Source organism: Charadrius vociferus, unplaced genomic scaffold (assembly GCF_000708025.1).
Source record: "Charadrius vociferus isolate BGI_N301 unplaced genomic scaffold, ASM70802v2 scaffold158, whole genome shotgun sequence".
In the NCBI taxonomy this organism is placed as follows: Eukaryota; Metazoa; Chordata; class Aves; order Charadriiformes; family Charadriidae; genus Charadrius; species Charadrius vociferus.
Genome location: NW_009661372.1, coordinates 5,677,254 through 5,688,507, shown reverse-complemented (window position 1 = coordinate 5,688,507; position 11,254 = coordinate 5,677,254). Strand labels below are relative to the sequence as shown.

Below are 11,254 nucleotides of genomic sequence, written 5' to 3'. Positions count from 1 at the left end.
TTAGATTAGAATCATTATCCTGGATTACAGAGCAGCTCTGACAGCTAAAAAGCCTCAGTCCTTTAAAAATGGAAATTGCAGTCATTGGAAACCGCAGTCTTTCTCTAACATAGCCGATTAAACGGTGGCTTGGTCAGTGGCTGGTATAGGGAGCTTCAAAAAAAGATAAAAGATGTTCATGGGCTAGAAGACCTGGAATCTTCTCCTGGGAAACAGTCATTTCACTCTCTTAACTACAGAAAAGAGCGCTCTCATCTCAAGCATTGAATAGTGGTGACACTTCCTTGAAAACATAATTCACTGTACATGCACTTGCTTGCATATGTATGTCATTAGTTACCTGCGTGATCTGTGATCACCGTCACTGAGAATGGTTTCTGTGACATCCTGAACATCCTATTGAAGTTCCTGTAGGTATACATATCTGCATCGGGAGCTGTCAAATGATAGGGAGATAAGAAATGGAATTTCACAAAAAGCAGAAAAAAACAACACAGAACAGGGGACAGAGCAGTAGCTCTGGGAAGGGAGAAAGCTGAAGGTGCATTATTGATTGAATTTACCAAGGACGAGATTTGAGAAATGTGTTAGGGGTAAGAGGAAAAAGAAGGAAAATTTGTCCTTTATTTAATAGGGAAGAAAAGCTAATAAAACATTGTGTAGAGAAAGCTGGGGTCTTTGTAGAAGGTTAATAGAATATTAAAGGCCCAATTACAGCAGATGTGAGAATATTTAGGTAAGTCAGAGTGCTAATGTTGGTGGGTAGTTGGTGATGTTTATCCCAGAACGCTGAAGAAGGGAACTCTTGGGAGCAAAACCTGCGTTTTCAGCTGTAATCCTTGAGAAGAGACTCCAGGCAGGTGAGGTCCCAAAAGTTGAGAAAAAAGCAAAATACAGGTGTGTGAAAAAAGGGTGGAGGGTGATTGAGCCCATAGTAATTCACTGAGGCTCGCATCAATACCTGGAAAAATACTGAAACAAGTTGTTAAATGATGAATTTGTAAGAGCTTAGAGAGTGGTAAGAGAGCTGCAGGCAATACTGGCATGGCTTGAGTTTGTGTGTGCCTCAGTGAGTGCTTTTTGTTTGTTCTGTTTTGCAGAGTGTTCATGGCCTAGGGGATAAGGTCGACATGGTAAATATGGTGTACCTTGACTTCTGGTGTGATTCCTGCAGGGTTGTTTTACTGGATTCACGTGGCAAAGTTTTGGTAGCGGGGGGCTGCAGGGGTGGCTTCTGTGAGAAGACACCAGAAGCTCCCTCCATGTCAGACACAGTTGGTTGCAGTTGGCTCCACGATGGTCCTACTGCTGGCCAAAGCTGAGCCCATCAGTGACCTTGATGGTGCCTCTGTGATAACGTATTTAAGAAAGGGTAAAACACACAGCAGCAGCATGAGAGAGAAGTGAGAACAATGTGAGAGAAACAGCTCTGCAGACACCAGGGTCAGTGAATAAGTGGGAGATGAGGTGCCCCAGGCACCGGAGCAGAGATTCCCCTGCAGCCCATGGTGAAGACCATAGTGATGCAGCCTATCCCCCTGCAACCCATGGTGCTTAATGGTGGAGCAGATATCCACATGCAGCTCTTGGAGGACCCCATGCTGGAGCAGGTGGACATGCCTCAAAGGAAGGTGTGACCCAGTGGAGAGTCCACGCTGGAGCAGGTTCCTAGCAGGAGCTGCGGCCCCGTGGAAAGGATCCCATGCTGGAACAGTCTGTTCATGAACGACTGTACTCTGTGGAAATGACCCACGCTGGAGCATTTCGTGAAGGCTTGTATCCTGGGGGAGGCACCCTATGCTGGAGCAGGGGAAGAGCATGAGGAGGAAGGAGCAGCAGAGACAACATGTAATGAACTGATGGCAGCCTTCATTCCCCATCGCCCTGCGCCACTCAGGGGGAAGAGGTAGAGAGCTGGGAGTGAAGCTGAATCTGGGAAGATGAGAGGGGCGGGGGAAGGTGTTTTCAGTTTTGTTCTTATTTCTCACCATCCCACTCTGTCCTGGTGATGGAGGGGAAGTGATAGAGCAGCTTGGTGGGCACCTGGCAGCCAACCAAGGTCAACCCACCGCAGTGGTACATGGCATTCTTTTACCTGTGAGGAGGAAGCTGTGGTGACCCCAACCTCCTGCCCACTTTGCCCCTTGGGGAGGGTAGGAGGTGGCACCAGGGTTGGTGGTAGGGAGTGCTCCAGGGCAGCTGCCTCCTGGTGGGAGGGATAGCTGAGGACTGATGCAGCACTGATCCTGTGTGCATGTGGAGGAAATCCAACATTTAGGGAAGGGACAGACCTACTTGGGGCTTTTCCATCCACCAGCAGCAAAGTTTGCACAGCTAGAAAGGTTGGACTTCATAGTTTTGGAAGATCAGACCTGACTTCATACCTCACCTGCTCTGGCAGTAAGTTGGCATTTGGTCATCAGACTTACCAGGACTGCAAAACTTATCACTCTGATGGAAATAATCCCCTACTTACACAACCTGCAGCAGAGTATATTGCCTTAATGCTATTTTCATTTTTCCAGGAAATTCGTTTTTCTGTTTTATATATAGTATCAGCGTGCTCCCTGCTGCAGCTTCTTCTTTCCACTGCAGCTTTTTTATTGCAATAAAATTACAACCAAGTGTAAGTCTTCAGGTTATTGTTATGATGATAGCAAATTAGTTTTTCTGACTGTTACAAAAATATTAGAAATGGCAGATTGCAAGTGCTCCCTATTATGGAAAATCAGCTATTTAAGTTCATCTTTTAATTTCAAAAATATAGTGTCTTTAATAGAGAATATATGTAAGTATGATCAGAATTCGTAAAACATTACAAAAAGGGGACATTGGCAAAATGTAATTCACTCCTCCATACTGTTTCGCATTGACTGGCTTTCAGTATTACCTCTTATGGTTAGAAATGGCTGTCCCACCCAGTTTAAAGAAAATACACAGAGTAACTAGAAAAAAGCCGAAAAACTTTTAAATCTGCCATATATTAAAATTTTGTTTGTTGTCTTGTGGTAAGAGATCCTGGGTTGGCACTGCACATGAACTTCTTGGCAAAAGCAACTTATTTCAGAGAAGCCATTGCATAGGAGTTGATGATTCAGCACAATACAAACCTCCAAGGAGAAAGCTGCATAGCTTACCAAGATGAGGGCTATTCAGGATAATCATGGGCACAAGAGCTAGGAGAATCCCAGAAATTACTTGGCCTAAATTAGCTGGTGAAGAATTTTGTTCAAAGCTTGGTTTAGATACGCAGACACAAACAGCCATGTAATTATCCCTGCTTGATTTAAAAAGGCTACTTTTTTCTATACAGAGCAATCTGCTAGTAGTCAAACTTGCGTGACCTCCCTTGTACATCCCTTCCCTCGACCAGGAAAACTGAGAGTCATTATGGGATGTGTGAAGCTGTTCATCCTGCCACACATTGCCATTTAGTGCAAAGGTGGGTTTGCCTTCTGCACCTGGGGGTTGTCATGAGGAGCCGTAATCAATGACGTTGACTCCTACTCAACGTGCAGACTGTTTAAAACACATCCTGATGAAGGAATGTGTCACTGGAGAAAAACAGGCAGGCAGTTCTGCAACGGCCAGGAAGGAAGGAAGGTCTCCCATCACATTTTCTAAGGTTTTGAAAAGTTTTTACTGCTCAGCACTCTTTCTCGTCGCATGTACTCTTCATTAAGATTAAATAATGTTTATTCTTCATTAGTATCTCTTGGGGGTGGGAACCTGCTGCTTATGAGATAATGGTTGAAACAGTGCTTAAAATAAGGCATGTGTATTTCCAGGGAAGCTGTGTTCACTGAACTGTTTCAGCTGCCAGGCTTTGTGTGCTGCTTAGAGGGGGACAGTAGCCGCACGACATGTCACATAGACGGAGAGTGTGTGGACAGAGTCTGTGGCCATGAGAATATGCCTGAGGCTGCCGATCCAAGGATTTGGGTCTGCATCTTGCTCAGGTAGTCTAAGCACCTGGTTTTGAAAATTTGACCCAGTGTTTCCAACGTCCAGTACCAAGGGCAAAAATCTGCACCCTGCTGGAAGCAGGAGTTGACTCAGTCCACTCTTCTACCTCCTTTTCTTTGCTCTCCTTATTTCACTGAACTGCCTAAACGTGAACAGGTAACTACTCCTGTCCCAGAAAAGAGCAGTCTCAAAGGAAACTCCATTCTTAATAAAATATTCAAAATCATTTTCTGGATCTATTGGACTGCAAGAGCTTCATGTCAAAAAATCAGCCTGACGCTATTACAAGTTCATTTTCAGCCAACTTTCAGCTGCAAGTTTTTTTTCAGACTTGGTAGGAAAGAAATTGGTTTTCCTGTTGAGAACTCTCCTGCTGCTTTAGAAATACCGTTGTTCTTATGTGCAGTCTAACCCAATTTTTTCAAGGGGCTAAAGGAAACAGAAGAAAGAGTGAATGTATTTTCTATATGTTTTTCTTCCACCACGCTCTATGAAGTGCTCAGATCTTCACCTTGTATCTGCATTTCAGCAGTCTTAATTGAAGCTTTGTTCAGGAACCAACTTCCTGAAAGTTGAGTTACACCGAGGAGAGCAATGTACGCACAGTAAAGCAGTAACCTCTGATACACAGTGTAGTTTGAATTTTGCTTCTATGTTTTCACATTAAGGTCTGAGATAATGATTCTTGCTCTTTTACGAAGTCTGGGTCAGCTGTATTCTTCCATTCAATGAAAGGTGGGGAAGTGAGATTTGTCAAAATGCTTTCAGATATGCAGTGCTGGTGGTCTGCATCTGGTCCTCCATGTTTACCCACCAGCTAAACAGAGACTTCAGAAGTCATATATGAGGCAGGGGAAATAATCTAACGTTAACATGGATATTTTAGATTGCGGATAATTTAACCCCTCTCTGAATGCCCACTGTCCTAAAAGGCAGTAATGCTATATGTAACAAAGTGTTTAGACTCCTTGTGGGATAGAGGTCTTTTTCTATAAATTTCCTGCAATACCTGAGGGAGGAGCCCCACTGGAGGGTAGTGAGAAATACGCTGCTGCAGTCCCAGCAGGCATTAGTAGCTACTGGTGCAGCCACCGCAGCAGGGGTGGCCTGGACTGCTGCATTTTAATTAGCGTTTCACCAGCCAGCCTAGTCCACATCTAAAGGATCGCAGTTCTACAAATTGTTATCTGTGGAAGTTACAGGTTCAAAAATACTGGCAAGCGCTAGTTTGAGTACCATTTATTTGAAAAGAGTTTATGTCTTTTGTTGGGAATGTGCTGATGTAAAGGCTCCTTTTGTTTGTCTGCTGAATGCAGTGAAGGCTGAATATCAAAAATGTCTTGTTGGTCTATTGCATTGCCTTTGCAGGCCAGCCTGAACAGAAATCGATTGCTAAAAAGTCCTTTCACCTCAAATATTAGAAAATCAACACAGCAGCTAAGAGTCATAGAATCAAAATCTGAAAAGGTATGGACGTTTTTCTTGTCAAAATCAAACCAGACAGAAAATGGAATTAGCTTTCTTTTCCAGAACTGTGTATGATTTTTCCACCAGCCTTGCCTTCTTCAATGATTAGTTCTATTCCTTCTAGAATGTGGGAGTTCAAGGGGTTTTTCCCTCTACATTGTGTTTGTTTTGTGAAATTTTGCATTCTCTTTACAAGTCATGAAATAATGAGTGGAAAGGAAGGGCTGCAGTTGCGCACAATTGCCTGCAAGTGCTGTATGTGTAGATATTGAGGTTTAGAAGAAGCTTTTAGATCAGATTTGAATAGAATTGATTCTATATTCACTGTAGAAAGAAAGTTTGTTCTGATATGCATTCACATGAAATGCAATTTTTAAGAATTTCCAAATTTACACGTATGTGCTTTTTTAAATGAAGGCAATACTAGTAATGCCATGGAATATGCATTTTTTAAATGTAATTTTCATTTGTATTTATGTCAATAGCTTTGTCAATGATTTTTTGGTTCAGTCCAGTCTTTAACTTCAAACAGGGCATTTAATTTTGAAGTCTAAGAACCGTAATTTCATTCCTATAAATCCATTTTGACCTTCTAGCATATATATAAGAAAGAGTGAATTCATGTATTTTAACTTTATACTTGTATAAAGTGTACAAAAAAATCAGTATTTTTTATGGAAACCAATACTGGACTTTAACCTGTTACTGGAGTTTTAGCAGCACAGCTTTCCATGGCTCTGTAATAGGTATAGTTTTCTTGGGACCTTTCATTCTTCACCTGGTTTATTTGGACAAACTAGATTGTGTAATTGTTCTTTGACTACATGAAGCACAAACTAATTTATTTTTCAAAAATCAATTCAGAATTTAAGGAATTTAATCAAAATGAAATTTACAGGAGATTACATTGAGGACTGTATTTGTAGTGAGTTGATTAAAAATGCTGTATAAAACCTGGGATGAGTGGGCATGGTATGGACATGCTGACCTACTTTTGAAAGGACCAATTTTCCTACTTCTAGTGAAAATACTGTCAGTGACTGTTCGTTTATTTTATTATAAAAACTACAGCTCTAGGAATTCATCTTTCCTACCTACCTGTGACCAAATAAACATCTGGCTGTCTTTCATTTTGGTTCCCATTCCAGTTGCAGAAGCAGAAGGTTTTTGTGGGTGTGGGGAAAGGCTTTTTCCAACCTGGCTCCAATTCTGTGTCTTTTCTTGCCTTGGCTTTTCTCTCTCTGCCGGTCTCCACTGCAAGTCCCGCCTGATCCTGCAAATTCCATTTTCTCCTTTATGTGCAAATTCTGCTGATCGCTTCCACCTCCTTAACACCCCTCCTGGGCGTCCCTGCCTTCCTTCCATCTGCGCTGACACCACTATTTTTGACTGCATGTACTTGAAGTGTGACCGTGCCTTTTCTCTCAGCTTGGCAGTCTGGACTCCTTAGCACAGGCAGAAAGCTATGGTGCACTCTAAAATAGTATCCCTCTAAAATAATTGCAAATTTGATAACACCTGAGGATAAGAATAAGAAACATAATCCAGAATGCTCAACAAAGTGTGTATTAGGTGGGCGAAAAGTTTTACATGTGCATTTTTTAAGATTTTTAAAACATTTTCCAAATTTGCATGGAAAACAACACACATGCAGAGATCAGTCGTTCAGTCATTGCATTTTAGTCTAATTTCACTCATTAAGCGGTACTTTTAATACTTTAGATTTTTCATGCAATAATTGGACTAATGGCTGAATAAGCGTAGCGTGTTGCTGAAGTATTTGTACTTCGGGAAAGCTAGGTCTGTGCTAATACTGAGTTGCCTGTGCAACAGCTGTGATGCATTCCATGCACAGGACGTCAAGAGGTTTCTCATGAGTTGTCATCGTCCTTGTTGTAGATGGCATCAAATGGAACTGAGTGATTTTTACTGTTGATTATGACCAAGTAGTTAAGATATAGACATTACTTTTAGTTTGTTCATAACTTCAAAACTGGATATAGAAATATATTTGTGTAGTAAAGCATATATCATACATAGTAAAGTGGTTTGGTGGTTATTTTGTTCTTTAGCATGTTCACAGTTATACATCGACTTTTAAAAGTAAATCTTTTAACAGAATTGTTAAGCAGCTTTCCAGACAGAAACACATATGTCAGTAAAAGAGAATGGCTATGTTTTCAACAATGTCGTAATTCTAGTTTGTACTATTCTCTAACTTGGCCAACTGTATATTCCAAGAATATGCCTTTTTTTCATATTGTTCCAGCCAATTTCAAATAATTTATGTTTTGAGTTCAGGCAGCCTATTCTAGGCAGAGATGCAAAAAAGCAACAGCTGGATGCTCCTTTAAACCTAATTTTCTTTAGAATTAGGTAAGTGCACACTTACATACACAAATATATATAATAAAATATTTCATATAAATGTAAGTGTATGTATATATGCAAAGCTAGATAGGTATGTGTGTGTGTATTCACCAACTACAAAGATGGAAAAGCTGGCAGGATCAATTCTAAATATGCCAACATGATATAGTGAGTAATCTTGTGGTTGGACTCATCTGGAGTATGGGAGACTTAAATTTCTGGTTCCTAGTCTGAATTGGGAATGGGTTGCTTGTCAGTCACACTGACTGAGTGTACTTCTGCAATTAATTTATTAACTGCTTGGGCTCAGGGTCCTCTCAGTTTCTTCTATTGAAACCGTTCATGCTGTAGGTTTAAATATTCCCTAGTGTTGGTATCTGCTGCTTATCAAATAAGTGCCTTCCCCATTGAGTACAGGTGATCTCTTTCTATAGCACCATTAATATTTATCGTTCAGATGAAGTGGAACACCACCTGCAGAGAATGGGACATTGAGAAGCTCGCAGTCTGTCTGTCTGTCCATAAATTTCACGCCTGTAGAAAGTGGCATGTTGCCACAAGAATTTTTTGTTTCTGCATATTTGTGTTTTCTGACCAAATGTATCAACGAAATGTGTAGTTGATAGAAATTCCAGACCAGGTTCTGAGTGCCTGGTTGGTGGCAGTCAAGGTTTGATGTCGAAAAACTTAAGATGAGGGCAAGAGGTTACAATTAGCAGCTCTCTGAGCTTTTCATTTGCACATGAGATTTTCACAGCTGAAGCTTCCCACTGCTCTTTGGTCATGAAAGCTTGAATCGCTCCAATTATATTGGTGGCCTTCCAAATCATACAGGCTCAGGAAAGCTGTATGTGCTGATTCAGCAGACGGCTTGCTGAACTCCAGCAGGAAGCCAAAATAAGCAAAGCAAAATGCCCTTATTTGCACAAGGCAGTTCTGTTTGCACATTTACATTAAGACCCATAGGCTGCTTCCTCCCTGCTGCCCCTCCCCTCCCCCCTTTTTTTCTTTTCTTTTAATGGGAAGAAGCAAAGAGACAAGGAGTCAGGTCTGTACTAGCAATGGTTGTCTGCTAAGCAGGCGTGGTGTACGCTGGTTGCCATCCTGTTCCCCACTCCCGGGTGCTGGTTTCTGGCATGGAAGACAGTGTTAGCTGTTAGCTCAGTGATCTCTTTCCTGGCTGGTGGGAACGTGCCTGTCAGAGCTGGGCATAGGCACACAAACCCAAAGAGAACTCTTTGAAAGCGTTCCCAAGTCTTGTGATATCTTGCCATCATTTTTTTTCCCCCCAAAATTAGGACTCCAGGGATTTGCTGTCAGAAATCTTTACAATTTACAATAGGGAATAATTTCTAAACTAGACCTTCTGTGTGTTTTGAGCGCTGACTAATGAGCCTGATAGCAAACTGCTCATCTGGACATGTCTTCATAAATTCCTGACTCTCCAGGCTGTCGTATGCCTCTTTCGAGGATTATGCTGCCTCTCTTTCTGCTTTGGGTACAGTCAGACCAGCTGTTAAAGGTGGTGACACAGTACCCCTGCTGGTGTAGCTGTCCATCTCATCACTAAGCCAGTTCTGTTAGATCATCAGAGGTGTTCTAGCAGCTAGGTTTTTATTCACGTGGCAGGCTTTGCAGAGCCAGGTTACAGACTGGTAAAACGAACACTGACAATAGCATTACTGAGAGACAGTGGCCACCCTCCACTGCTGCAGCAGCAGTGAACACCTGGAGATGTGCACAGGAATGGTAATCTATTTATTTGGACCATCAGCTGCACAGCTTATCTAATTGTGCCCTCAACCAAATAAAATAATTTCTAGAGTGTTTGCTGCCTACTTAGTAAGGACATACGTAGACTAATGAGTTTAATGTTCATGTTGCACACTGAGCATGTGAAGCAGGGTACAAGAATGATTTCCAGTTATGCAGTGACTTCCCTATTACAGTGCTATAGTGAAATACTGGAGATATAAACCTTATCACAGCAGGTCCCTAGAATTTATCTTTTAACATTTTTGGTTGTGCTTAAAAGATGTGAGGGTTTTCTTAATGTGCTGTATTTTTTTCTTCTTGCTAAATAGAGCCTTTTGAGACTTGGCCAAGGAGAGGAGATCTAATTAAATTCATGTAATGATTCTGGGAGTCACTGAGGCTTGCAGTACTCCCACACATTTATCAATACACTGTTATGAGGGGCAAATCATTTTAGCATTTGAGATGAAGTGAAGATTACTTTACACGTGCTTGATGCACGCAGGCCGTCAGATGATGGAGCTGTGTAACCCTTGCCGTAGGTGACCTTTCCTGATGAAGAGGTCTTTCTGAAATAAATCTTCTCAATCAAATGCCAATTCTTGTGCTCACTCATGTACTCAAAAATATGAACACGCCGACTCAGAGCATTATCAGGCACCTGCGCCCATGCTGAGGAGGCAGAAGTGCCATGGCGGTGCAGTGCAGCAGTGCACCCAGAATAATAAATGCCGCGGCACAGCTTTACGCATATAGCCAAACGTGGCTATGCCATTCTGCTGTTTAAAAGAAAGCTGCTTGTGTCATTTCGCAGCTCATGGTCATCTCCTATAGACGTACTGAGATGGGTTTCTCCTTGTTCAGAGAGATCTGCAGTGCGATTTGGAGCGTGGTATCTGTAAAATCCTTTCACTGCAGAGAGGCTGTGTGCAGTTCTGTAATGTTGTGTGTGACAACGGCAGTCCCCTCTAGCTTAAAAGTCTGCAGCTATTTGGAAGTACTGAGTGTTAGAGAGGGTGACAAATCTCCTGAGGACAGGAGGCTTCCAAAAATGCCTTAAATCTAGTGTGGACACATAGCACTTCAATGCATCCATTTTGATGGTGGCTGACAGCGAGTTGCTCAGCGGCATCTGAAAGTAAAGGTGGTAGAATATAAAGGTACCTGAATTGTGTGTAACCATTATGGTTTTGCCGGAGGTTTCTCCTCTCTTTAGCTAAATCAGAGAGTACAGGTCCTTTCCTTGAAGGTACCAAGTAGAGCACAGCAACTAACCTCAGCAGGTGTGCCTGCCTCTGGAGGCTCCTTGCACCTCCCACTCAGAGAAGTGCCTTCCAACCAGCAGATGCCATAATTTTATGTTGGGAATACTCGGATTTAGCACCTTCAAGTGAGTACACCTCGAAGGCAACCAGAAGATGTAAGCCCAGTTCACTTTTGCTACAAACAAGCACCACCAGCTTCCACCGAATTAACCACAAGTGCTGCATGCTCCATCTGGTGCCAAATTCGGCTATTTGGGCAACTGGCCAGGGAGCAGCACAATAATTGTCTCCTCTTCTTCTCTTCTCTTCTCTTCTCTTCTCTTCTCTTCTCTTCTCTTCTCTTCTCTTCTCTTCTCTTCTCTTCTCCTCTCTTCTCCTCTCCTCTCCTCTCCTCTCCTCTCCTCTCCTCTCCTCTCCTCTCCTCTCCTCCC

General features: G+C 42.3%; 1 protein-coding gene across 1 annotated transcript in view; it reads left to right on the top strand.

The window, feature by feature from the left end:
* The first annotated feature begins 1,296 nt into the window (after positions 1-1,296).
* The window catches only part of CAMK4 (calcium/calmodulin-dependent protein kinase IV), a 106,069-nt gene continuing 96,111 nt past the window's right edge, over positions 1,297-11,254 (top strand). Inside the window, exon 1 of the mRNA XM_009893836.1 lies at positions 1,297-1,358. Coding sequence (XP_009892138.1) covers positions 1,297-1,358 — 62 coding nt within the window. The remainder of the gene's footprint in view (positions 1,359-11,254) is intronic.